The sequence below is a fragment of the Mus caroli genome, unplaced genomic scaffold (assembly GCF_978045245.1).
Source record: "Mus caroli unplaced genomic scaffold, Mus_caroli_1 scaffold_18, whole genome shotgun sequence".
In the NCBI taxonomy this organism is placed as follows: domain Eukaryota; kingdom Metazoa; phylum Chordata; class Mammalia; order Rodentia; family Muridae; genus Mus; species Mus caroli.
In genome coordinates this window covers 38,820,684-38,848,453 of record NW_028227273.1, presented here as the reverse complement: position 1 = coordinate 38,848,453, position 27,770 = coordinate 38,820,684, and the positions used below count along the sequence as shown (strand labels likewise).

At 47.9% G+C, this 27,770-nt stretch overlaps 1 protein-coding gene across 1 annotated transcript; it reads left to right on the top strand.

The window, feature by feature from the left end:
- Window positions 1–279: 279 nt before the first annotated feature.
- Chaf1a (chromatin assembly factor 1 subunit A) lies at window positions 280–27,555 on the top strand. The gene is made up of 14 exons (XM_021186233.3): window positions 280–460; window positions 4,054–4,104; window positions 6,810–7,621; window positions 16,062–16,118; window positions 17,315–17,517; window positions 18,576–18,636; window positions 18,829–18,897; window positions 21,641–21,867; window positions 22,107–22,275; window positions 22,367–22,447; window positions 22,886–22,978; window positions 23,567–23,822; window positions 24,535–24,986; window positions 26,936–27,555. Exons 1-14 carry the CDS (start codon window positions 421–423, stop codon window positions 27,077–27,079), a joined length of 2,715 nt encoding a protein of 904 aa, XP_021041892.1. The 5' UTR covers window positions 280–420; the 3' UTR covers window positions 27,080–27,555.
- The last annotated feature ends 215 nt before the right edge of the window (window positions 27,556–27,770 follow it).

The following is a 27,770-nucleotide window of genomic DNA, read 5'->3' as shown; positions in this document are numbered from 1 at the left end:
AAACGTACCCTTCCCACCTCCTGGAACGCATACAGCCAATAAAAGGGGTGTGTGGGGGGGTGCAAACGCGGATATTTTAGATTGACATTTCTTAGGATCAATAGAAATGCGGATCTTCCCAGCCGCTCCTGAACCGCCGGAAAGGAGCCTTCATCCGCCTCCCGCGGGATTTTCTAGCACATAAACCGAAGTTCTCGCGAGGACGTGCTGAGTGCTCCTCTTTTCCGGAGGCTTAGCTGTCACGTGACGCGAGCTCCTCCAATCGGCGCGCGGGCCGCGGTGGTTGCCGCGGTTCCCGCCAAATACGAGCGCGGCGGCAGCGGCGGCAGCAGAAGTGACACCGGTGGGAGGCGGAGTGTGCAGCCTGGCCGCCCGACTGAAGCCTGAGCCGCCGCCGCCGCCGCCGCCGCCGCCGCGGAGATGTTGGAGGAGCCGGAGGCCGCGACGCGGACAGCCGCGGGTGGGTGAAACTGCCTAAAGGAGCGGGTCCACGCCTAAGTGGCCTGGGGGCCGAGACCAGGAGAAGGGAGGGCGCTTAGGAAGCTGAGGCCTCGGGGAGGGGGAAGAGTCAGCTTCGCAAGCTCCCTAAGGCATCTTGTGTCGCCTAAATAGCTGGAGCAAAGGAGGAAACCGAGGCCCAGAGTTGGATTTGATGGATCCTGAGTGCTTGTGTCCTCTTGAAATCAATTGGACCTTGTAGCAGCAAGTGGAGAAACTGAGGGCAAGGAGAAGAAAAGTCAGTCGTACAGGTTATTAAGTGCGTTTGTGAATTCCAGAGCAGTTCGGACCTTTGCAATGGGCGGGGAAATTGAGGCCTGTGCTTACTTGAGCTCTGGACACCAGGGTAGCAGCAACTCTGCGGGGCAGGGCTAGTCCAGAAAGGTCGGTTTGGGTGGTTAAAGCATAGCCAGGAACCCTTTCTGGATCCCCAAAGGGGTCCTTTGTGAGTGTGGTATGGACCAGTCGGGTACGTGTTAGGAGTCTTTGTAGCATGCGGCAGGCTTCCCGAAATGTGGGGTGCCTATTCCCCGCTAAATTGTATCCCCAGTGTGGGTTGAACGGTTGAGGGACTGGAAAAGACGAGGTCGGGCCTGATAGACTAAGATTTCTCCAATTGAGCACCACTGACTAGACAGCCCTTCTGGGTACATTACACTAGTCTGCAAGCTCGGAGATGAGGGGAATTGGGGATGGCCAGTCTCAGGATGGAGAGCTGCATCCTCAGTCTCCATCCACTTCTAGGATAACGCTGGCCCCTTTTACAGTTCTGATCATCAAAGATATACACACACACAGCCTGGAGCTGTTGTTCTGACTGGCTTGAGAATTTTATGTGGACATTAATATTCGTACAATTCCTGGACTCTCACGGAGCATTGTTTTTATTTAACCAAGGTGGAACGTTTAAAACCGAAACTATTGCTCTGGCAATAAAGACCAGTTTGGTGTAGCAGTTCACACCTGCAGTTCAGCATCCTAGAAGCTGAGGCAGGAGGATGATGAATTTCAGGTTGATCTGGCCTCTGACCACCTGAATTGTATCCTGGGAAGAAGAGAATCAATTCCACAAGCCTGTATCCAATAAATTATTAAAATGGAATAAAATTTTTAAAGAAAGAAGTGTCCTTCGGGGGGGGGAACTTTTTTTTTTTTTAAATAGAAAATTGAGGTGATGTTACCTTCCATTCAAATGAGAAGGGAGAGTGTTCTGGGGGTCCGAGTCTCTTAAGTTGGTGTGCCTGGGCTGTTTCTACTCCGGATAGCTGAGGTTGTAGAAAGCTTAAGTCTGAATTGCATGCAACATTAGGAAAATGTATGGGAATTCACCCCAAATTACTGATGGAGTTTCTGCGCACCCAAGTCAACTGTTTTAAAGGCATTTACATATGGCAGGTTCTCATCTGGGTGTTGTGGCACATACCTTTAATCCCAGCAGCACTCAGAGGCAGAAGCAAGTGGATCTCTGAGTTTGAGGCCAGCTTGATCTACATAGCAAGTTCAGGACAATCAAGACTATGTAGAGTCTCAAAACAAACAAAAAGACAGGCTCTATTTATGGTCTAATATACATGGGTTTTAATGTGCTTACTTATTCCTGCAGCTTTAAATTCATTTTAGTGGGAAATAATCTCTCTCATGAGGTCTTTAGGTCTTTAATTTATTTTTTGTAGTTATTAGTTTTAGACCAGGTCCCCATATAGCCCAGGCAAGCCTCTACCTCCAAGTGTTAACATGCCCTAGTTTATGCAAGACTAGGATGGAACTTAGACATTCCTACATGTTAGGTCAGTATGCCACCCATTGAGCCCAACCCCAGGTTCTTTATTGTGTCTTGACATGAGTACAGATTCTGCAACGAAATTTATTCATTTCATCTATTTAAGAATAGGATGCCTTCACTTAAAAAATTTGGTTTTGTTTACTTAAAGATTTATTTCTTGTCATGTGTCTGTGTATGTCTATGCACATGAGCTAGGTGCCCATGGAAGCCAGAGAGGGCACTGGATCCCTTGGTGCTAGACTTTCGTGGTTGGTTATGAGCTGTTGGATCTGGGATCAGAACAGCAAGTGCTTTTAATTTCTGATCCATTTGTCCAGTCACACTCACTGTGTCTGTGTGAATCAGTTCTTCCCTTCCCCTATGTGGGTCCTGAGGATTGAGCTCTGGTCAGGAAGCTTGGAAAGTCCCCCTCCCTACTCACTGAACCATCTTGTCAGCCCTCACTTGACTTTTGGGACATTCTTGGGCAGTTGAACCTTAACTGACCTAGAAGAAGGGCCATAATGCAAGTTTCTGAGTGAGGGACTCAGGAGGGACTGAGTCTAGGGTAGTGTTGCTCAGTGTTGACATTTTGAGCCAAATAATTTTTTGTTGTGGGACTGACTTGTTCATTGTAGACTGTTTATAGGGAGTGCCTGTATAGTAACTGAAAGTGAGTAGCATCCCCCAAACCTTCCCCAGCCATGAAAGCTGCCTCTGGGGGCTCAGGATGGGGCATAAGGGTCAGGGTACTTGCTGTTAAGTCTGACCACTTGGGCTCTGTCATTAGAACCTACAAGTAGACCAACAGGACAGACTCTTGCAAGTTGTTCTGTTCTGTGACACTCCATGTGGCAATGTGGACTGGCAGGTGCACACACAGCAAATATAAAAACATAAAACTGCTGAGGCTGGAGAGATGGCTCAGCAGTTAACTCTGACTGCTATTCCAGAGGTCCTGAGTTCACTTCCCAGCAACCACATGGCGCCTCACAATCATCTGTAATGGGATCCGATGCTCTCTTCTGGTGTGTCTAAAGACAGCTACAGTGTGCTCGTGTATGTTAAATAAGTTAATTTAAAAAAAAAAAATAGGCAGAGGCAGGCAGATTTCTGAGTTCGAGGCCAGCCAGGTCTACAGAGTGAGTTCCAGGACAGCCAGGGCTACACAGAGAAACCCTGTCTCGAAAAACCAAAAAAAAAAAAAAGTAAAACTGCAGAGAAGGAGAGAGGCTCAGCGGTTAAGAACACTCATTACTCTTACAGAGGACCAGAGTTCCCATCCAAGCACCTACATCCAGTGCCTCAGAACTGCCTAGAGCTCCAGATCCAGGGGAACTGATGGAATTGTAGATACCATGCACACAAACACATGCATACACGTAAATAAGAAAAATACATTGTGGCTGGGCATGGTGGTAGGTATGTGTCTTCGTTCCCAGCATTTGAGAGGCAGGGGCAAGTAGACCTTTGTAAGTTCCAGGTCATCCCAATTACATACCAAGACCCAGTATACAAACAAACTACTAAGTAATTCTTTTTTTAAGTCTGTAAAAGCAGGCTGTGATACTTTTTGTGCCTGGGATGCTAGCGTTTGGGAGGCCGAGTCAGGACTGCCGTGAGTTTTTCTAGGTCAGCCTGTGCTGCATAGTTGAACCCTGTCTCAAGCAAAGAGACGGTTCAAGTGGACCAGACAGCGCCGCAGGAGCCTGCTTGCCTTTGGCTGCTGTAGACTTTAGCTGGCCAATGGCCCTTACCCTTAGTAACTTCTGCTCTTCTGTCTTTACCTACAGCCGTGGATTGCAAAGACAGACCCGGGTTCCCAGTGAAGAGGTTAATACAAGGTAACGTCAGTTCTAAACCTGGTTCCTAAGTTGTTTCCATTGGCTTCTGTGGGATCCTTACTGGCCTGTGAGGGGCTGAGTGGAGGGCAGTGGTTTCTCCCTTCAGGCTGGATAGTCTCTCTCTCTCTCTCTCTCTCTCAAGTATCGGCCACTAAACATTGCAGGTCTCTGGTGTTTGTTATATCTTGTCTCTTCTTCGGTTTTGGTGCTGTGAATCCAGCCCAGGGCCTTACAGGACAGCCGAGCCCTACACCACTGAGCTGTGACTCTCCCGGACTTTACTTACACGCGTGAGTCTGGTGAGCCTGCATAAACATGGGGCTCACTATGAGTGTGAAGTTGAATTATGTTCCATGGATGCTGTATGTACGTGAGCTGAGGGGCAGTTGTGTTTCCATTTGCTGATTTTTATTTTTTAGTGATAACTAGTGTGTGCATATTTTAAGAGAAAATTCATTACGTGTTTATTTACTATGTATCCTTAACTGGTCTAGAACTCAGAGATCCACCTGCCTCTGTATCCTGTTCGCTGGGATTAGAGGTGTTTGCCACCATGCTTCCAGTTTTAATTTGGGGGAGGGGTTGTTTTTGGTTGGTTGGTTGGGTTGTGGTGGTGGTGGTAGTGGTGGTTTTGGTTTTTTGAGACAGGATTTCTCTGTAGCCTTGACATTCCTAAAACTTAATCTGTGAACCAGACTGACCTTCAACTCACAGATCTTACCTACTTCCATCTCACCACTCACTGCCCAGCCAGTTTTAATTTTTTTTAATGATTTGTTTATATTGTTTTAACTTCGTGTATCTTAATGGGCCACATGCATGCAGTGGCATTGTACCCATTGCAGGTGGAAGATACTTGTTACACCACCAAGTGGGTACTGGGGACTGAACTCTTGGGTCTTCTATAAGAGCAACAAGTGTTCTAACCACTGAACTGTTTCTATCTCCTACTTTATATACTTTTTAAAATATCCATTAAACTTGTAAAAATGGTGTGTGTGTGTTTCTGGGTGCTTATGTGCATTACTTGTTTGCAGGGCCCTGGAGGCCATGGGGTGTCAGATTCCCTGAAACAGGATTTATAGGCAGCTGTGAGCAACCAGATGTGATGGGAACGCACCTTGGGTCCTTTGCAAGAGCAAGAAGTGCTCTTAATCCTTGAGTCACCTCTCTAGTTGCTTTATTTTTCATCTTTGAGACAGGGCCTTACTTTTTAGCCCACCTTATATATTAGTTTCAATATCCATACTGGACCTTCACATCTTCCTACTTCAGTTGTAATCACAAAAGCATAGCTTCTCTAGAAGCCCCTTTCAACCCTGGGATTGAAATTGTGTGTCCTGCAGAGGAACTAGGAGGCAGAGCTGCAGGATCTCCAACTCACCATTTGATTTGTGTACAAATAAGTTAGATGGTGATTCATTTTTTTTGTGTCTACATGTATCTTTATATGTATTCTGTGATTTACATGTGGCAATCAGAAGATAGCTGTCTTCGGGTTTTTACTGCTGTCAAAAGACACCATGACAGCATTTAATTGGGGTTGGCTTACAGGTTCAGAGGTTCAGTCCATTATCATCAAGGTGGAAGCATGGCAGCATCCAGGCAGACATGGTGCAGGTGGAGCTGAGAATTCTACATCTTCATCTAAAGGCTACTAGTGGAAGACTGACTTCCAAACAGCTATCCCATACCCACAGTGATACACCTACTGCAACAAGGGCACTCCTCCTAATAGTGCCACTCCCTGGCCAAGATAGACAAACTACCACAATAGCCTTCTTCCCCCATCGGGGTCCTTTCTATCAGGCTTGGCAGCAAGTGCCTTTATTCACTGAACCATCTCGCCAACCCTTTGGTGTCTCTGTTGTGGGGAGATATGCCCTGTAACCCTGTATGCTGTCTCTGTGACACCCTGGCTTCTTCCCAGTAGGTGCTGGTAACTGCCTCCAAGTTGAGGCATTTAGACAGGCACTGCCTATGTGGGGCAGGACCTAAGTGGAGAGTGCTGCTGGGCAGTGCATGTATATCTCTTATTCCCCAACATTCACAAGCCATGTTCATACCCTTGTCTCCAGGCAGTGGGATTGTGCCAAGGATCAAGGCTCCTATCTCAGAGCCTAGCCGGCCATCTGGCTGACCTCAAGCAGCCCTCCCCATTCAGGGCACCATGGCCAGGCTGGCTTTGGTGGAAAGTATCTCTGGGCAAGGTTTGGGGAAAGGGTTGGTTTGGCTTTTGGATTATGAAGAATTAACCAATGGCACTTTGACATTTAAATGCATGGAATAGGCCCGTGAGCTCTGGTGAAAGTGCTGTGAATCCTCAGTGCCTGAGTTTGATTCCCCTGCCCCTCCCCCTTTAGTTTTCTGAGTGTGGGTGTTTTATTTGTGTGTATGTCAGTACATCATGTGCATGTCTGGTGTCCTTAGAGGTCAGAAGAGGATATCAGGTCCCCTGAAACTGGAGTAACAGCTGTTTGAGAGCTATCATGTGGGTGCTGGGAATTGAACTCAAGAGTTCTCTGCAAGAGTAACCAGTGCTCTTCACTGCTGAACCATCTCTCCAGCCTCCAGCAGCTCCATTATTACTTGAAATTTTCATCCCAATCCCCAATAGGGCCAGTAATGCCCAGATACTTAGAATTTGTGGATGGGTGACAGTCTCCCTTTGCTGTCACTAAAGATGCTGCTTCTCTTCATTTCAGCCCGCTTGCCCTTCAAACGCCTGAACCTTGTTCCCAAGGAGAAAGTTGAGGAAGACACATCACCAAAAGCAGCTGTGGAAAGCAAAGTCCCGGATCTACAATTGTCTTTGGGCACTTTTGAAAGCCAGTGTCACACAGGCTCTCATGTAGGCTTGAGTACGAAGTTGGTCGGTGGCCAGGGCCCCATTGATAGCTTCTTGAGGGCAACAATCAAGCCAGTACCGAGTGTGGTCATTATCGACCTGACGGAGAACTGCAGTGGCATTCCAGACAGCCCTGAGGGCAACAGTGAACTAAGTCCTGACACTGCTGGTGTGGTCACCACAGCGGAAGGAGCTGCCAAGCAGCAGGAGCACTCTGCAGCAGAGCTGTGTCTCCTAGAGACCCCTTCAGACATCACTTGTCACACGGAAGAGGAGCCTGGGAGTCCAGGAGACCCAAAGAGGACGGGTGACTGTCAGGCTGGTTCACTACAGAGCTGTCCGGAGCTGACCCCAGGTTCTAGGACATGCCCCACCAAGGAGTTATCAAGCTGGAGCAAGGCAGGGGATCTCCTATTTATAGAGAAAGTGCCTGTGGTGGTGCTGGAGGACATCCTGGCCACTAAGCCCTCCATTGCCTCTCTTCCCATGATGTCCCTGGATAGGAGTGTCACTTCAGAGAGTGAAATACTGGAGTCCTGCCCCGAGGATGACTCCATACTGAGCCACTCCTCCACCAACTCCTCTTCTCCAACCAGCTCTCCTGAGGGACTATCCATACCCCCAGAACATCGAGGTGGGAGAAGCTCCCCCTCCACCCCCATCTGCAGAGTGAGTACCCACCCTCCTGAATCCCAGGGCACTGATGGCCTGGAAACTTGCCCTTCCCGCCGGATTACCATGTGGTTAGTGACCCAGGAAGCAGGGCCTCTCCCCGGGTAGAGCCCTAGTTTGGAACACTAGGCTCCATCCCAGGTACCTCAGAAACCTATTAACTGGGAAGGTAGAGACAGGAGGATCCACAGGTCAGGGTGATTTCAGTTACATAGTGAATTTGAGGCCAGCCTAGCCTGCATGAGACCTTGTCTCAACCCAATCAAAAAACTATTATATATAATCACAGTGTTTGGGAGGCTGAGGCAGGAGGATCTTGCATTCATTCAAGGCCAGCCTGGGCCATATAGGAAGACTTAGAAAATTGAGGAAAGGTATCTGGGGCTATGCCTCAACAGTAAAGTGCCTAGCATGTGTGAGGCCCTGGGTTCAATCATGAGATGGAGGACCTGCCTGTGAGTTACTCCACACATCTTTGACACCTGATTAGTAGTGACCTTAGGCTGGCCATGTTGATTGGAGAGGGATGTGACTTCTGCTGGGTTCTGGTTGTCAGTCTAGGCTGCATCCAGAAAGGTACCCCAGGGCAGTCTGTGCAACCAGCTGGCTTGTGGCAGCAACATACCACTCATCTTTAAATATCATATTGAGGACTGGGGTATATCCAAGTGGGGAGCACCTACCTATCAAATCAAGTCTCACCTCCACACCAGAAATAAGCAAACAAACATCAAATTAATTAATAGATAAATAAATAAAGAGAAGTGGGGAAACGGCAAGTGTTGGAAAGCTCAGCTTTGAAGACAAGGGGAAAATGAGCCTGGTCACAGCATGAAGGGCCCCATTGTGAGACCTGGGAAGCCAGGGCCTTAATCACACCTCAGCACCTCTTGTCCCAAATGCTCAGGAGCATTGGTTGTGGCTTTTTAGAATATTTGCCTGTAGTTCCTTTTCTAGGATGGAGTCGCATGAAAATAACCCCTTTCCATGATAGCACGTTCATTGTTCACATCTTGTTTATGCAGCTGTTCTTTTGGGAGGGGGGACTAGAATTATTTATTTTATGTATATATGAGTATGCTGTGACTGTTTTCAGACACACCAGAAGAGAGCATCCAACCCCATTATTGATGGTTTTGAGCCACTATGAGATTGCTGGGGCTTGAACTCAGGACTTCTGGAAGAACACTTAGTGATTTTAATTGCTGAGCCATCTCTCCAGGCCTATGCAGCTGTTTTTAGGAGACAGTCTCAGCAGATTTCTGATCTTGTGGCTCTTATAGTCTTCTACCCACTCACTCTTCTGCCATGTTCCCTGAGGCATAGATGTAGGAACTGGACTGTAGGTATATCCGTGCTGCTGGACTCCCCAAGATCTGATAGCGTCTTCGTTGTGACCAGTTTTATTTGCTCTAAGAATTGGCATCTTTAAGAGAAGGTGTCTGTATATACCCAGGAAAGGTGGCTTGTCCACAGAGACTTGGCATTTGGGCATCTGGAGCTAGGCTTGTGGGTTTTCAGGTGGAGCAGGGTTATCTACTCTTGTTTCTACATCTGCTGAGTCTACTTCATGCTCCTACATGTGCAGGACAGGGACCATCTACTGGCCATGATCCCTGTAGGAGGATGACTCTCCCATTCCTAGCAGCCATCCTTCCTCAGTAGCTCCTCAAGTACGGTGGACATTCATGAGTGTACTCCATTTGTGCTGGAATTTTGTGTGGCTTGATCTGTGTAGGTCTTAAATATGCAATCACAGCTACCATGAGTGCATATGGGTGACAATTTTGTCATATCAGGAAAGCATAGTTTTACTGCAGATGTCTGCAGATTTGGCTGTCATGGAGGTAACATATATCTCATGCAGGGTCAAGTATACCACTATCTTACTTGAATGTAGATTTTGTGGAGTTTTCTCTTTCTATATCTCAAGAAAGAAACCTGGGTTGAGAGCTGGTTCATCTGTGGATGTAAAGATAAGAACACAGGGCACTGGAGAGATGCCTCAGACCTGGAGAGTACCTGCTTGCTCTTTCAGAGGACCCAGGTGCAGTGCCCAATACACAAACATACATGATGACAGACATGCATGCATACAAAACATACACATAAGTAAACGTGTCTTTAAAAGAGGAACCTGAAGGGACAGCTATTACCACCAATTAGGACAGCTCCGTTTAAATCTCATGCATGTTTTTGTGTTTGAGGATGCTTCTGTGGTGTTTTTTTTTTTTTTTTTTTTTTTTTTTTGGTTTTTCAAGACAGGGTTTCTCTGTATAGCCATGGCTGTCCTGGAACTCACTTTGTAGACCAGGCTGGCCTCGAACTCAGAAATCCGCCTGCCTCTGCCTTCCATGTTCTGGGATTAAAGGCTTGTGCCACCCCTGCCCGGTGGTGTCAGGCCTTTTTAGTGTTATTTATCCTGCCACATTCTCCTGCCCCTCCATTCTAGCCCTACCCCATTTGACCCTTCTCATCTTAATCTTTTATCCCTTCCCTTGAGATGATCCTTACTCTAAGGCTCCCTACTGCTTTCCTGCCTTGTGTGGATGGAGACTCATACATGCACAGATGGGAGAACATGGCGGCATTCATCTTTCTGGACCTGGGTTTCCTCACCCAGGAGAAGTTTCCAAGCTCCCATTTTCCTGCAGATTTTTTTCTTGGTTTTTCCCCTGGTTGTTCTAGAACTCAGAGATCCATTCACCTGTCTCAGCATCATAATTTCATTTTTCTTAGCAGCTGAGTAATACTCCCCTGTGTTGGTGAACAGCTAAGCTGATTCCATTTCCTTCTAGTATCCTAACCCAGAGTGCAGCTGGATGGCAGCAGAGCTGAAGAGCAGGTGTTTGAGGCCTCAGGTGGGTGGGAACACCTCAGCCACTTGCTGTGACCTCAACCATCCTTCTCAAGAGGCCTATTAGCCTTTTTCCATATAACACTTAGTTTGGTTTTTTTGTTTTGGGGGTTTGGGTTTTTTTTTGTTTGTTTGTGGGTTTTTGTTTTTTGAGGGAGGTGGTTTTTTGTTTGTTTGGTTTTGGTTTTTCGAGACAGGGTTTCTCTGCATAGTCCTGGCTGTCCTGGAACTCACTCTGTAGACCAGGCTGGCTTTGAACTCAGAAATCCACCTGCCTCTGCCTCCCAAGTGCTGAAATTAAAGCCGTGCGCCACCATCGCCTGGCTAAGTTTTTTTAAAAGATTTATTTATTATGTATAGTGTTCTGCCTGCATGTATGCCTGCACACCAGAAGAGAGTGCCAGATCTCATTACAGATGGTTGTGAGACACCAAATGATTGCTGGGAATTGAACTCGGGACCTCTGGCAGAGCAGTCAGTGCTCTCACCCTTTGAGCCAGCCTCTATATGTAAATTTTTAAAAAATGTATGTACCTGTACATGCACATGTACAATGTGTGCAGAAATTAGAGGACAGAGTCCAAGAAATAAATCTCTTGATTAAACTCTGATGTTAGGCTTGGTTACAAGCACTTTGGCCTGCTGAACTAACTCCTTGGCCCCGTTTTATTATTTATTTTTGTTATATAAACCTATCTTCCCTTGATCTCTGTGGCTTAGGTGCTGGGATTTCTGCTCATCGTGACAGGGCACAATTACATCATCTGGCATCTTCTGGATCAGGGAAGGGTTCTTAGTATAAATTTTCTCACCACTGACAGAGGTCAAGTTTGTGTGCTGTGAGACCTGTCACTCGGTCTCGTGTATGGCAACACAGGGTGTCATTGCATTTGGGATAGTACTTACTGGTGCAGCCACATTCCTTTCATCTTTCCCTTTGTGCCATGTAAGCCCTGGCTCCCGGGATGTGTTCAGTCCTGCACCGCGCAAGTTCCCCATATTTACACTGCATTCAGCAAAGCCTGGGTCAAAACTACTCTGAAGCTAAGAATGTGCCTTTTATCCTGGTCTTTTAGAGGTTGAGACAGAAGGGTTGAAAGTTCAAGGCCAAGACTGGGCAACAGAAAGACCTTGGCTCCAAGCACCAAAGCCCGGGAAATTTCCAGAAGAAAACTTGTATCTGTTGTGAACATAGTCAGACAGCTTTCCTCATCATTCTGCCCAGGGCAAGCTAGTGGTGCACATAGTGTTGTCCACAGGAAGCACGTTGGGATCTTTTGAATCCAAGACTCAAGCCCAGCATGGGAAGCACAGGTGATCCCACCTCACACAAATACTTGAGGGCTGGGCTTACCCAGTTCAAGAAGCCCTGGTGGGTTTCATTCCAGCACCACAGAAACCAGGCTTGATGGTGCTCGCCTGTCAGCAGGAGCATTAGAAGTTAAGTAAGGGCCAGTCTAAGCCACATGAGACCCTGTCTAAAAACAACAGTCCAGAGTAGCAGTATCTCTCTATATATATAATCCCAGTGTCCCCTCAGAATACTTGAAGTCCTCCTCTGTGCATGTGTCTTTCTATCTTTCTATTTAGATTGAATCTTTTTTATTTTTTTGGTTTTCCAAGACAGGGTTTCTCTGTGTAGCCCTGGCTGTCCTGGAACTCACTCTGTAGACCAGGCTGGCCTTGAACTCAGAAATCCACCTGTCTCTGCCTCCCAAATGCTGGGATTAAAGGCGTGTGCCACCACTGCCCAGCTTGAAAATATTTTTGACTGTGTAGCCCAGACTACAGTGGCAGTTTTGGGCCCTCTTGTCTCAGCATTTGAGAGGTCCCACAGTTTTCACAAAAGAACTTAGTGTGCCTCAGTTGCTTGGTGTCCTGGGCTCCCACTAGAGAAGCCTTTGTAGAGGATACAGCTCCTATGTGTATTTTTGTTTGTCGTTTTGTTTTTTTGTTTGTTTGTTTGTTTTTCGAGACAGGGTTTCTCTGTGTAGCCCTGGCTGTCCTGGAACTCACTCTGTAGACCAGGCTGGCCTCGAACTCAGAAATCCGCCTGCCTCTGCCTCCCAAGTGCTGGGATTAAAGGCGTGCGCCACCATGCCCGGCACCTTGCCTGTCTCTTGACAACATCTCTCTGTAGCCCTGGTTAGCCTCAAACTCAACAGAGATCTGAAAAGCTTGTTGATACTGCCTGGCACTATGGTGATGCAGTCATCTCACACTCATTGAGGACAGAGAACAGCATATGGCCATCTGTGGGTGTGCAGGCAGGGCCTGGCTTTCCCGTGTCCCTATAGCCAATGCTATGTCACACTGCCGCTACCTTGGTCTTTTCAACTAAGACTTAGCTGCCTGAGTTGTCCACCATTGAGCTTCTCTCCAAATCTAAAAGAAACTTGCAGAGCTATTTCTACCCTGCTTGTTGTGTATATAAACTAGAACCTTGCATGTGCAAGGCTAGCACTGTACTATGAGCCAATAACCTAGCCCCTAGTTGGTACTTTAGGGAGTCTCCACTAAGTTGAAATCCTACAGAGGGGCCGGGACTACAGGCCCGGTTCATGGGCCCAGCCAGGGTGACCTGCTATGTCCTAAAAAGCAGAGGGCAGATAAGGGACTCAGTCCTGATGGCATGCTTGGCACATACAGGCCTGGGGTTCAGCTCTAGTACCACAAAGAACTCAGGCTCATTTGAACCAGGAAGGACTTCATTTGGACTTGTATAACAGATTGGGTAAAGGACCCAGCCTGTGAACACAGTTGGGTGAGATTGGGAGGAGCTAGCTCCTTGTTGAGTCAGGGTCCACTGCTCTTCACCCTCTAGGCCCAGCACTTGCCATCTGCTAGCCTCTCTCTGCTTACAGGCATTCTTAGCTGTGCCCTACTTACCCAAGTAAGGCCTTTGCCATCTTTATGTGTAACCTTTGGGGCTGTTGGCTGGAAAAAACTGAGGTTTTTGGTTTTGCATCAATGTTTCTGCTTTATCTCAACACAGAAGGAGAGATTCTAGGTGGGCTCTACCTCACCTGGGGATTCCAGGGGGGCTTTCATCCCTAAACATGCCCCCCCCAGTCCCTTACTGGGGGAGGGGAAGTCTAGACAGAGGCTCTACCTCTAAATTATATAATTGTTGACAATCAATCTTTGTGGGTTAGTTCCTCTGTTAAGAGTGGAAGCCAGAAGACATTCTTGATTATTGGTCAGTAGGCATTGTGCACCCTTTTTGGGGGCCAGAGCACAGGGTCTCACTTGTGTCTTCCTGGCTGGCCTGGATCCTGCTATATAGGCCAGGCTTCCTGCCTCTGCCTTCCCAGTGCTGAAACTAAAGGCATGGTCACCACATTGGGCTTCTTGTTCTCCTTTTTATGGTTGTGTCTGCTAGTGTCCAGCTTGACATTAAAGGGTTCCAAGGAAGGCAACGAAGGGTATAGAGTCAGTAATCAGGGCCAAAGCTTTTTTATCTTTGGCAATTTTTCTATTTATAACTATTTGCTATTCTAAGGCTAAAAGCCATTGGCTTCTGGTAATTAATTCCTGCTGTCAGCAACCTGGATTAAGAAGAAAAAGGCTTAATTGCTAGGGATCTTTTTTCTCTGGCTCAAGGACCTCTCTGCTGGCCAAGCCTGGAACTTGTTAACTCTTTGTGAACCACAAAGAAAAGAAAAGAAAGAAAATCTTATACATAAACAACATGCATAAACACATAGTCTGGTGAGGCCCAACCACCCAACCACATTCATGTGGATGTGTATTCATGTGTATTCATGCATGTTCATGTGTATTCATGCACATTTATATGCATATACCTATAGACATGCACATTTACATACATATACCTATAGACACATGCATATATGCATTTGGTGGATGGAGCAGAGCCCCGCCCCACCCCCAAGCCACACTTTATTTCTTCTCTCTGGTCTTTTTATGCCTTAGACAAAAGTTCTTTGGAAAATTACCTCATAGATAAAATGTTACTTTACAAAAGGGCAGTTACAGAAGGATGTTGATCATAAGTTCAAAGCATTGTTTCAATGTATGAGCTCATTTTAAGTTCAAAGCCACAGTTTCACATGCCTTGCCTTGTTACAGTGCACACCTGTGGCTTCATCTGTGGACCTGACTTAGAATGAAATGTTTTTTCTTAATCACAAATTTGTCCCAAGCCTATTTATCTTTTTAGTGTAATTTTGAAAACTGATTGTATTCCTTATTATGTAGCCTTTACTAATTATCCTATGATGAGGGGGCACATTCTATTCTATTCTATTCTTTTTTTTTTTTTTTTTGGTTTTTCAAGACAGGGTTTCTCTGTATAGCCCTGGCTGTCCTGGAACTCATTTTGTAGACCAGGCTGGCCTTGAACTCAGAAATCCGCCTGCCCCTGCCTCTGGAGTGCTGGGATTAAAGGCGTGCGCCACCACGCCTGGCTTTTTTTTTTTTTTTTAAGTTTATTTATTTATTTATTTTTATTTTTATGTATGTGAGTACACTATAGCTGCCATTAGTCACACCAGAAGAGGGAATCAGGTCCATTACAGATGGTTGTGAGCCACCATGTGGTTTCTGGGGATTGAACTCAGGACCTCTGAGAGAGCAGTCATTGCTCTTAACTGCTGAGCCATCTCTCCAACCCCCACATTCCATTCTTTTTTTTTAAGATTTATTTATTATTATAAATAAGTACACTATAGCTGTCTTCAGATGCACCAGAAGAGGGCATCAGATCTTATTACGGGTGGTTGTGAGCCACCATGTGGTTGCTGGGATTTGAGACCTTCAGAAGAGCAGTCAGTGCTCTTACCCGCTGAGCCATCTCACCAACCTCCCACATTCCATTCTTGATTCTAACTTTAGTACATCTTTTTAGCAAAACGACTAAAACCATCTCCTAAAACTTTCTTCCTAAAATTATTTGAATCAGGTCAGGAGTTCTATAAAGTCATTAATTCATCTAAACAACATTAATTTATGGAAGTTCATCTTCATGTTGACCTGCAGGAAATTTGTTCAATAGGGTGGACTGATGCCCAGGAATCATTAGGCTATGTAATAGTGACAGGAAAGGCATATTAGTGACAATGAAGTCTCTGGTGGCCTTGCATTTCATAGTTCACCCATTGCAGGCCATGCAAAACAGTGGGCTATCTCCAGAAAATCTATTTGCATGCCTTTAGCCTTTCCTAGGTGGGTTCTGACATACATATATATATATATATATATATATATATATATATATATATATACACACACACACACACACACACACACCACTTGGGCCTGGGCCAGCTAGTTGAAGTAGCCTGCTAAGCAGGGAGCTCTCAGGGATCCTATCTCCTGGTTCTTAGTACTGGGATTAAAACTGTCTTATCATTACACATGGCTTTTTTCTGTGTTGGGGCTTAATCGTGTCTTTGCGCTTCAAGATAAATAATCAACTGCTAAATTGCTAGGCTTCTGCAGGGCTTACAGACTGCTCTCACAATGTCCCCTTCAGGCTCCAGATGCTGCTGCCCTTTGTGCAGAGTAGGATGGAGTCCCTGGGAAATGTGATTTAAGGTCTTTTCTCTTTCTTTTCAGGTTGCCAAGAACCTTGTCAAAGGCTCCACAGAGAAGGGCAGGAGCAAACTGCACAGAGTAAGGCTCCTCCCTCCCAGCTCTGAACCTCTGCTCCTCTGGGCTGCACTTGTACTGCCATTGCACTAACAGTAGTGGTATACTGGGGTGCCTGAACCCTGCGTCGGTCTCTCCTAGCACAAATGGAGGTAGTGGGAGAGCTTCCTTCACAGGGGCATTGAGTTCAAGTTCAGCCAGGGTTACATAGTAAAACCCTATCTCTTTTTTCTTTTTTTTTTTCATTTTGTTTTGTTTTTGAGACAGGGTTCCTCTAGAACTGGCTATGCTGCAACTCACTCTATAAACCAGGCTGGCCTTGAACTCAGGTTCTCTTGCCTCTGTATCTCAAGTGCTGGGATACAGAGCTGGCGAAACCCTGTCTCAAAATAAAATAAGATAAAATCCCAAAACCAAGCAAAATAGCTTTGCCAGGAAGGGTGTGAATTAGGATCACATGGGAATAGTCCCAGATAGTGCAGAGATGACAGCTGTGTATGGTTGGCTGTTTGCATGCTGAACATACTGGTCTTCTACAGTGCACCCCAGTCCTGTCTGTTGCATCTGTTTGTTTAGACAGAGGCTTACTGTGTGGCCCAGTCTGACCTAGGTCTCTCGGGTGATAGGATGGCATGCCTGCACCTCCAAGTGCAGCTCAGGCTGGGTGAGCAGCACATGTGCAAAGTGTAGTGGCCAGGCTGTCTCCAGGGCACCTGTCTCCTTAGTAACAACCTGGAACACACAGGTCCCTGCAGTGCAGTCAGTCCTGTGCCTCCTGCTTAGTTCAGAGTACCTCTTTTTGCCAGAAAGTAGCACTTGAGAGCTATGGTCCAGTACACTGTTGAAAAATATGCTAGGGTCCCCAGTACCAAGACCTGACACAGGCTTGCTACAGCAGCTGCCCACATCCCCAGGCTCCAAGTGTGGATAGCTCCATGTGCTGGAGCTCAGTCTCAGAAGGACCTCTGGTGGACATTGATTGAATCTAACCCAAGACTCTGCATAACACTTTCCTGCCAAGCTCCTGTACCTCAGCCCAGTCAACTACCTCAAAGGAAATAAAGTCACGCATGTCTGTATGCAAGGAATCTTGAGTCAGCCTTGGCTACATGGAGAACCGTTGTCCTACCATTTGTGTCTTAAGTGCTGGGCTGAACTCTCGGCTCTGTACTTGGCCGTTCTTGTCACCTGTGAGGTGCCTTTGCCAACTGTTTTCACAGGATAGAGAACAGCAGAGGGAAGAGAAGGAAAAGCTGAGGGAAGAGATACGACGAGCCAAGGAGGAGGCACGGAAGAAGAAGGAGGAGGAGAAGGAGCTGAAGGAAAAGGAGCGGAGGGAAAAGCGGGAGAAAGATGAGAAGGAGAAGGCGGAGAAGCAGCGGCTCAAGGAGGAAAAACGCAAGGAGCGGCAGGAAGCTCTGGAGTGAGTGGCCAGCCCCTAGAGGCAGTCCGCAGCATGTTCCCTGCTGAGTCTCTTCTGTTCCTCACTCCTGGAGCCTGGCTGGAGAGGTTTAGTTGGCTTCTGGCCTGTGTTATGTAGGGCTGTGGGCTTTGGCTGCCTGGTGGCTACCAGGCTGATGGGGATTTGGTTTTAGATGCTCTGGTCACATCAGGATTTCTTCCTCAGGTTCCTAACTGAGCCCTTGCCTCAGTGGACAGCTACTGTGTCCCTCGAGGTTATGACTCTGAAAGGTCACAGAAGCTCTGTATCTCATGAGACATTCTTATTTCTATCCGGATAGTACTGCTCAGTTGTTTTTCTATCTTTGGCTTCATTTCATTTGGTTTTCTAAGACAGGGTTTCTCTGTAGCCATAGCCGTCCTGGAACTCATTCTGTTGACTAGGCTGACCTCACACTCAGAGATCAGCCTGCCTCTGCTGGGACTAAAAGCATATGCCACTACGTACAGCCAAAAACAAAACAAAACAAAAAAATTCTTCTTCCCTGCAAGTAGATGGTTGAGATTATTAATGGCAAATGATTTCTGAGCAAGCTTGTCATATTGCCGAAGATAGACTTGGGCTTTTGATTCCCCTGTCTCCACCTTAGTCCTGGATATTAGCACGCACCACACATCCAGCTTTTGACATGTTGGGAATGGACAGCAGCGCCTGGTGCATGACTAGCCATCAGTCTGCCCACAAAACCCCAACCCATCAAGGGTTTTTTATTAATGGGCAGATGCGGTGCATACCTTTAATCCTCACTCAGGCTAGTGGATTCTGTGAGTTACAGATCAGCTTAGTCTACATAGTGAGACCCTCTCTCATTATAAGTTTATTATGAGTGCCAGTAACATCAGCACTCAGGCAAAGGCAGGAGGCTTCAGGTTGCCTAGCAAGACTGTGTCTAGGAAGCAAAGAAAAATACTTTGAGGCTGTGCATTTTTCTTAGTCCCAGTGCCAGAGCCTTGTCAGAGGTGGGATGTGGGAGGGGCTGGCTCCCTGGGCTCACACAACTCACTACTTCTGTCTCCCAGGGCTAAACTGGAGGAGAAGAGGAAGAAGGAGGAGGAGAAGCGGTTACGGGAAGAAGAGAAGGTTAGCCTGGCCCCACATCCTGTAATGTTGGGCAGTGGGAGCCTCCCAGAGACTGCATACTCCCTCAGATCTCATCTCAGCTGCAGTGTCGGCACTGCTTCCTTGCTGGATGAGTCCCTCATAGTTCAGGGGCAATATTGCCTTCCCAGAATGCCCTGGGTAAGTGCCCATCTTGTCTCCTCCCCACCATAGCGCATTAAGGCAGAAAAGGCAGAGATCACTCGATTCTTCCAGAAACCGAAGACTCCGCAGGCTCCCAAGGTGAGTGCCGCCTCAGTTTGCTCTAGGCACAACTGACTCTGCTGGGTTTTAAATACTGTAAGTTTGCCCCCATTCACCCTGTTTTTTGAGAGCATCTCTTAGAGCCTCATACCTATAAATTGTCTGGCCAGGAAGCAGGAAGAGGACTCTGTCTGCTCCCATTGCAGTGCCAGAGTTACCCACTGTGCTGGGCTCAGGGGTTTATGTGGTTGCTACCTTGGATGGCAGCATTGTACTGACAACGCATCTCCCTAGCCTTGCTTTAGGACCACTGAATACATTCCTGTAAGATTTTTTTGCCTCTAGAAGGCTGTGGAGCCTAGCAAGGCCACTCTGGGAGCTGACCTGTGGCTGCCATGGCAGCCTTAGGCACAGAGAGGCTTGAGAGGCAATAGAAAGTGGGTGACCTTTCGCCCAGCCAGCCCCCTCACTGCCCACTCTCAGGTCTCCTCTCCTGACATACCGTGTGACATCTGTTGCTCAAGCACTGGTCCCACAGTGGCTTTGGTATCTTGGTGTATCTTAGATCCTGTCCCTGGCATGTTAGAACCTAGCTAGCATTGGCAGTGTAGGCTGAGCTAGTCTTGAGCTCACCATCCTTCTCCTTCAACCCCTGAATGCTGCAGTTTCAGGACTGAGCACATGCTAGGGGCTGAGCATGGTCTTAATGTTTTCCCACGCTGTGTCATCCTCATCACCTGGCCAGTATGAGACACAGCATAGTGCTGTGGATTCCAATGGCAATTCCCTGAGACTACCTGGAAATGGCCTTGTTTGTGGGGAAGGAAAGCTGTGGTGACCCTGGCCAGCTTCACCATGTGGAACTGAGGTGGGAGGTGGCAGCCCCTCCCACCATGTCATGAGTGACAGCTACTCTTTTACCTCAGCCTGTAGGTGAGTGAAGAAATGATGCTCTTATCAGCTCAGTTGAAGCATCCTGTTTCCATTTGTGAGTCTGCTCTGTACCTTCATCAGGTCCCCAGCTAATCAACCTATGAAGCTAGAGGCTCAACATGGCTCCAGCCACTTGGCCTGTGACCAATACCATAGCCAGAGCCAGTGACAAAACCCATTCATCTTCTGGAAAGAAACACCGGGGAAGGGCTTGGAGTACCCTGAGGATAGCCCTGCTGTTGCCTACACTGTGTTATATGGCGTCTTGCCATCTCCTGGGCTTTGTCCCTTCCTGTTCTGCTGGCTGTTCAGGTTTTTGCTTAGAAAGCTCTGTGACTTTGACTCTGCAGAATTAGGAAGGGTTGAGGTTTGAGCTGTGAGATGTGGCATCCAAGCTCAGGTCCTCTGCAAGAGCAACATACTTTTAATCCATGAGGTAAATGGTTACAGAGTGAGGGTGTGAGCTAAGAATGAAATTGAAAGGAGTCAGTTTTTACAATGTGTGGGTTATGGGGATTGAACTCAGGTCATCAGGTTTGGCAGCAAGCACCTTTACCCTGAGATACTTTGTCGTTTTCTTTATTATTTATTACTGTATCTGTGTATGCTTGGGCAGAGATCTCACGGACAGAGTTGAACTCAGGTCACCAGCATTTGACCTACTGAGCCACATTGTCAGCCCTTGTATTTTAGATCTGCATTCTGCCTGGCAGTCTGGCCTATACCTTGGTTAGGAGCACTGGGATTTCAGGTGGTCAGCTGGACTATGACAGTCCTGAATATTCCTAATGCTACAGGAGTTTCCTGGCCCCACAGGACCAGCTGCTACTTCTCTGACTCTGAGCTTTGGAAAGCCCAGGGGAAGCTCTGGGATGTACTAGTAAGGTCTGGTTGTCCTCCAAAAGGCCGTGAGGCCAGGCTTGGGTAGCATGATATTTAGGGGGTCCCAGCCTCTGTGATATACCCATTAGGGAGACCACCAGCCAAACAGCCAAGCTATGTACAAAGTGTAGCCCTAGTGTACACCAGCATAGCTGTCAGAGAGAAAAACTTTAGAATGCCAACAGGCCATATGGCTGGACACATGCCCTTTTGGGGACGCTTATGTTTTCACTCTTACAAAAAGGAACTAAGAACTGGCTCTGAGCTCGGCCACATGCTGTCCCTGGGGCCTGAGCTGCTCCTTGTCTTTCTTCTCACTCATCCACCCCAATCATCTAGTCACTCAGCTCACACAGAAACTGGCTTTCCAGAGCTCAGTGAGTTTAACAAACATTTTAGACGATGTGTAGACCAAAAAGTACGTACATATACATAACAAAATTAATGGAGAGTTTCCTCTTTTATAGATTGTTGTCTTTATTTGTATGGGTGTTTTGTCTGTATGGCTATATACCATATGCATACAGTGCCCACAGAGAACACAAGAGGACTTTGAGTCCTCTGGAAGAACAGCCAGTGCTTTTAAACTGAGCCATCTCTCCAGGCCCTAAGTAAATAAAATGTTTTTTTGTTTTTTTTTTTTTTAAAAAGGCAGAAAACCAAAATCTGGAAGGTACCAATGTCAGCTCATGCCTGTCATCTCAGCAGGCTTAGATGTGAGGATTGTCAGTTTGAGGCCATCCCAGGCTATACAAAAGGCTGGATCTCCACAAGTGAGGTTAAAGCTACTGAGGTGAAGGTAGCTCTCAAGTGGCTTTGTTTGAAATCCATCCCTAGCACTCCAAAGAAGGAAGTCTCTGGAGTCTTCCAGCTCCCATGTAGCTACCTTTGGCTACTATGCAGCAGCGCACCAGGGCTAGCACGGCCTCTCAGCTGCCGGTAGTGCATTGAGTTCTTCCTATTGCAGACCCTGGCTGGCTCCTGTGGTAAGTTTGCCCCCTTTGAAATCAAAGAACACATGGTGCTGGCTCCACGGTGCCGAGCTGCCTTGGATCAAGACCTGTGCGATCAGCTGGACCAGCTCCTGCAGCAGCAGAGTGTGGCAAGTTCCTTCCTCAGTGACCTAAAAAGCCGGCTGCCCTTGAGATCGGGGCCCACCCAGGTCTGTGGCCATGACACAGACATCATGAACAGGTGAGAACTGGCATACCAGACTATTAGAGGCTGGTATGGAGCCCATATTACTCTATGCTGCTGAGTCCAACAGTCACCATCTCCTAGAGTGTCATTTTCTAGTTACATGTCATAGGGCTGTGGGACATACCTCCTGCACCCTGGGTGCAACAGGAAGAACAGTCCTGAGCAGTTCTTGAACAGGCAGGTCACAGGGCAGCCAGCCCTGAGTACAGTATTAACCACAGTCTTATTATCAGGGATGTGGTCATTGTGGAGAGCAGCAAGGTGGACGGTGTGTCTGAAAGGAAGAAGTTTGGCCGCATGAAGCTCCTGCAGTTCTCAGAGAACCACCGGCCAGCATACTGGGGGACGTGGAACAAGAAGACAGCCATCATCCGTCCCCGGAACCCCTGGGCCCAGGACAAAGTAAACAAACCATGGGATTGGGGTTCCTCATGGGGGTGGGCTGCTCTGTGCTATGTTCCACCATGATGCTCATGCCTTGTTCTTTCTTCAGAACCTTCTTGACTATGAGGTAGACAGTGACGATGAGTGGGAAGAGGAGGAACCTGGAGAGTCTTTGTCCCACAGTGAGGGGGTAAGTAACTCCAGTGTGGATGAATGGCATCAGATACACCAACTGCAGGAGGCAGCCATTGTACAGTTGGCTTATGTGGGGTGTGCCTGTTGATCTGGTTGGTCTGGGCCTGCTTAGATTAGTGTTTGCCACCCCAGCTCCCCCAAGCACATGGACAGACTGGAGCCACACTGAGTCCTACCAGTCCCTTCTTCTGCCTACATGTGTTGTTTCTGCCTGGTTTCCCAGCTCACTGTAACTTAATGTGGTCCTGTTGACACCAATGTAGATGTATCCAGATGTGCTAGGGAACATCCAGAGCCAGTGTTGGCACTAGGCAGGCTCTGCAAGCCCCTCAGTGCCTACATGGATATATGTGTTTATATGAGAGGCCAGACTGGCCTTCAGCTCTGACATCTGTGTTCTGTGTGCATGGGAGCTCTTTTATTTCTCTTTAAGGATGAGGATGACGATGTGGGGGAAGATGAGGATGAGGACGATGGCTTCTTTGTGCCCCATGGGTACCTATCTGAAGATGAAGGCGTGACTGAGGTGAGGGCTCCTGCCTGAGCTGATTATAGGGTGTTGAAGTGATCGGCTGCTTTGGCTTAGGCTCTGGGTGAGCAGGGCTGGGCTTTCTCTACTGCCGAGTGATTGACATGCAGCCTGGCTTGTAGATTTCACCTAGAGTTCTAACAAACCCCCAAAGAAAGCATGGGCTGCCCCACAGTTCCAGAAGGTCCTGTGGAGAGCTTAGGTCCCAAGCTCCTGGTTACAGGTGTAGGGAGCCTGAACAGGATGGCTAAGGTCAAACTGGCTGTGCTTTCTCACCTCTTTCTGGCCATGTTGTCACTGGGCAGCTCAGGCCCTACTGGAAGCTACATTGAGCAGGGTGTTTCTGGGGTTGGGTATTTGGTCACCTGTTATAACCAGGTCATAGAAGCTGTGAAGCTGGACAGGCAAAACTGCTGAAATATCCTGACTCATATGGTTCAGGATGTGAACTAACTTTAACTTTAGAGTTGTCTTTCGCTGTCACATCCTCTTATGCTCTGGGGCTGGCTCTCCGGAGCTCAGCACCAGTGCTGAGGTGCCAGGGAGCATGGGCATTAAACAAGGGTCTGCTCCATATCCTGCCAGGAGTGTGCAGACCCTGAGAACCACAAAGTACACCAGAAGCTGAAGGCCAAGGAGTGGGATGAGCTCCTAGCCAAGGGCAAGCGCTTTCGTGTGCTGCAGCCTGTGCACGTGGGATGTGTATGGGCATCAGAGGCAGCCAACTGCACGAGTTCCGACTTGAAGCTGCTGCAGCAGTTCACTGCATGCCTGCTGGATGTGACATCCCCTGATGAGCCAGAACCCAGGGCCTCCAGGAGGGAAAAGAGGGACCAACATAGTAAGTAGGGTGCGGGAGTATCCAGGAACAGCCCCCATCAGGGTGTCCTTGGTGAGGTCAGAAGTCTGCAGAGCCTATGTGTGCAAATCTGTCCACTGATAACTTATCTGCATGTACAACTGACAGGGCCTTTTGCTCATTTCTGTAGCAGCTTGTCCTTTTAATTTTGGGTGCTGGGTACAAACCCAAGATGTGCAGGAACCTGCCAAGTGCTTACCACTGAGCTACACCCAGTCTTGCTACACTATCCTTGCCTTTTCTGTTTTTTTGTTTTGTTTTTGAGTTAGTGTCTTATATTGTGACTCAAGACAGGTCTTGAGGTTGCCAGATGGCTCGCAGTGTTCTTGAACTCATGGTGATTCTCTTGCTTCCAACTCCTGAGAACGTGAATAGCAGGTGTGAGCCCCGAGGCCTGGCTCCCTTGGAGATTTTAGTAGCACCCACAGCAAAATGCTGAGTCAGTTTTGAGACCTGGACCAGAGTGCAATGCCACTCCCTCTGTCCTAAACCTGGGACATTGATGGCTCAGAGCAGTGCCTGCTCAGACCACATGGCATTGCTCAGGGCCACTGGGAAGTAAACATGTGGCTTAGCCAGTCTTGAGCCAGTGCTGAGTAGCTTTCTTTGAAGTGTACCTTGCCAACCCTCCTTGCCAAGAGTGAGGATGGATGGGACCCTCTCGTGGCTTCATCTAGCCCATCTCATCCCACAGTCCTGGCCCAGTTGCTTCCGCTGTTACATGGCAATGTGAACGGGAGCAAGGTGATCATCCATGAATTCCAGGAGCAATGCCGCAGGGGCCTGCTGAGCCTTCCAAGTCCTACCCCACACCTGCAGATGCCCAACTTGGAGGATGCTGTTGCTGTGCCATCCAAGGCCAGGCTGAAGCGCCTTATCTCTGAGAACTCTGCCTATGAGAAGCGGCCCAACTTCCGTATGTGCTGGTATGTGCACCCACAGGTGCTCAGGAGCTTTGGCCAGGAGTGCCTACCAGTGCCCTGCCAGTGGACCTACATCACCGCCATGCCCTCAGCACCCAGGGAAGACAGTGGCAGTGCTTCCACTGAGGGGCCTGGCCAGAGCACACCTATGCTACTCAAGCGGAAGCCAGCGGCCACCATGTGCATCACACAGTTTATGAAGAAGCGGCGCTATGATGGACAGGTGAGCTGCAGAAGGTGTGAGCTTTTGCTCACCCCTGCCTACAGCAGGATGTGTACTTGCTCAGTTTATGCCAGGTCAGGACAGCTTTATGGCATTGGTTTCCTCCAACTTTGACATGGGTTTCTGGTGTGTGACTTGGATTGCCAGGCTTGTGCAGCAGTCACCTTTACCCATCGGGCTACAGCAGTTTGAGTCACAGCACTAAACAGATAGATGTACCTGCATGCATAGCTTCCTCCACAGTTGACACAGTTCTTAGCTGTTGTGACTACCATCATGGTCAACTGGAGTTTCTTACCTCCCCAAGAACCTATGCCCTACCTGTCCTCCCATGCCAGCAGCCATGAATCAATCCATGTCTCTGAATGTCATAGTCAGGGTCCTATAACAACCCCTCAGCCTCCTTGCTCCACAGCTCCTTCCTAACTCTTTTTTTTTTTTTTTTTTTTTTAAAGATTTATTTATTTATTATATGTAAGTACACTGTAGCTGTCTTCAGACACTCCAGAAGAGGGCGCCAGATCTCGTTACGGATGGTTGTGAGCCACCATGTGGTTGCTGGGATTTGAACTCCGGACCTTCGGAAGAGCAGTCGGGTGCTCTTACCCACTGAGCCATCTCACCAGCCCCCTTCCTAACTCTTGAGTGGCACTTTGTGTACTGGGTTGCATTGACACAAGTTTGTGACACAACATCAGAGCCCTGTGCAACCCTGCCCACTGAGGCAGTGTCAGCATGTATTTTTTCCAATGAGATGTCCTTTCTGTTACTGGAAGCCCCACTGGCTCCAAGTGGTGCTGGCTACCACTGTAGACTTGGTATCCATACCCTTGGAGAGGGCCAGCTGTAGTCTTGAGCACACTGGATTCATTTAGAGCACAGAGTAGTTTAACCTATAGTTGGAAGTTGTGATCACCTATGGACTGTGCAAGCTTTTGAGCCTTGGATTGCCATATTTTAAGGATTTATCATGTTTTTTATACGTGTGTATCCATTTATGGATGTGTGCGCATGTGCACAACTGAATCTATCAAAGGGCATCAGATCCTCTGCAGCTGGAGTAAAAAGCAGTTGTGTGCTGCTTTGGGGGAGCTGGGAACCAATTCAGGACCTCTCTTTGAACAGCCAAGGTTCTTAACCACTAAGCAGCAGCCCAGGCTGGCCTCAACTCTTGCCTCAGCTTCCATGTGCAAGAGGCATTTGTCACAGCTACTTTTCCTAGTCAAAGACTGCCAGGCAATTTCCTCATCATGTGGTGTCACCCTGGCTGCATCTGTCTCCTCCCCAGAAGCCCATGAACTAGCCAGGAATTCTAGCAGCAGTCCCAGTTTCAGGAGCTGCTGAGACTTAGCCATCAAAAGAAACACCAAATCTTTTTGGGGGGGGAAGGGGGGCGCTGGAGAGATGGCTCAGTGGTTGAGAGCACTGTCTGCTCTTCCAGAGGTCCTGAGTTCAATTCCCAGCAAACACATGGTGGCTCACAACCATCTGTAATGAGATCTGATGCCCTCTTCTGGTGTGTCTGAAGACAGCTAAAGTATATTCATATGAATAACATAAATAAGTCTTAAAAAAAGAAAGAGCTGGGTGTGGTGGCGCACACCTTTAATCCCAGCACTTGGGAGGCAGAGGCAGGCAGACTTCTGAGTTCCAGGACAGCCAGGACTATACAGAGAAACCCTGTCTCGAAAAAACAAACAAACAAAAAAAGAAAGACAGACAGACCAAGAAAGTGCATATTCAGTTGGTTCTCTGAATCTAAAGTCCAGAAGCCATTCAGGTTTCTGTGGGGTACTGCCACTGGCAGTTTTGAGATTGGAACATAGCTCATCTTAGCACTGGGTTTGCAGCAATAGGTCCCAGTGTAGACAGTTTCACCAAAATTACTGTCCAGTATGTTGGGGGGGGGGGTACATGGTCAACATGCTGACAGGCTGTATTTTGCACAGGTTGGGTCTGGGGACATGGATGGCTTCCAGGCAGACACAGAAGAGGATGAAGAGGATGACACAGACTGTATGATCATAGATGTGCCAGATGTTGGGAGTGACGTGTCAGAGGCTCCCATACCTGCTCCCACACTTTGCAAGTGACAGGTGTCAAGTTGAAAGACCTGGGGGAAATTGACCTAGGTGACAGGGAGTAGTGGAGTGTAGGCACCTGAAGTGCAAGGTTGGTAGTAGACATGTTCTGGGCAGTGGAGGCTCTGCTTCCCCTCAGCCTTGTAGAGCTGCTGAGGGAGATGGGAATGGAGACCTGCAACAGCCTGCTCCCTGCAGCATCTGACTAGCAACCACCAGAGTGAGCCTCCTGCTGACTCTCATGATAAAGAGCACTTTGTCCTACATTCCTAGGTCTGGAGTCTGGGGGAGGCCTGGACAGCTACTTCCAAATTGTAAGACTCTGGGTCCATGTGCTAATCTGCCCTTCTTGATTGACAGATGCCTGTTTTGGCCTTAATCACAGCACTTGCTGTGGGCAAACATCTGCTATGAATTGTGCTAGGGATGATGTGGCTGCTGTGCAGGCCCTGGGCAAATGTGGACATGTATAAACATACTATACTTGAGCCCTCTGTCTTCTTTCTCAACTATCATATTACACTGGTGCATGTCCTTCCACTTGTCCTGGGTCCAGTCCAAGCTTGCTAGGGTGCTGGTAGAAAAGAAACACCCAGGGACCTCAGAATGATACTAAAGCTAGAGTTGGTTGGTTGACTTATTCATACTGCCAGGACAGATTCATACTGCCAGCCCTTCAATGGCCATGGTGCTATGGCTCTGA

What these genes read in the sequence shown, in the direction of transcription:
- Chaf1a (XM_021186233.3), top strand. Translation starts at nt 421, where the DNA reads ATGTTGGAGGAGCCGGAGGCCGCGACGCGGACAGCCGCGG. An exon ending in AGTGAAGAGGTTAATACAAG is followed by an intron (nt 4,105 to 6,809) that starts GTAACGTCAGTT and finishes TCTTCATTTCAG; the next exon opens with CCCGCTTGCCCTTCAAACGC. An exon ending in CCTCCACCCCCATCTGCAGA is followed by an intron (nt 7,622 to 16,061) that starts GTGAGTACCCAC and finishes CTTTCTTTTCAG; the next exon opens with GTTGCCAAGAACCTTGTCAA.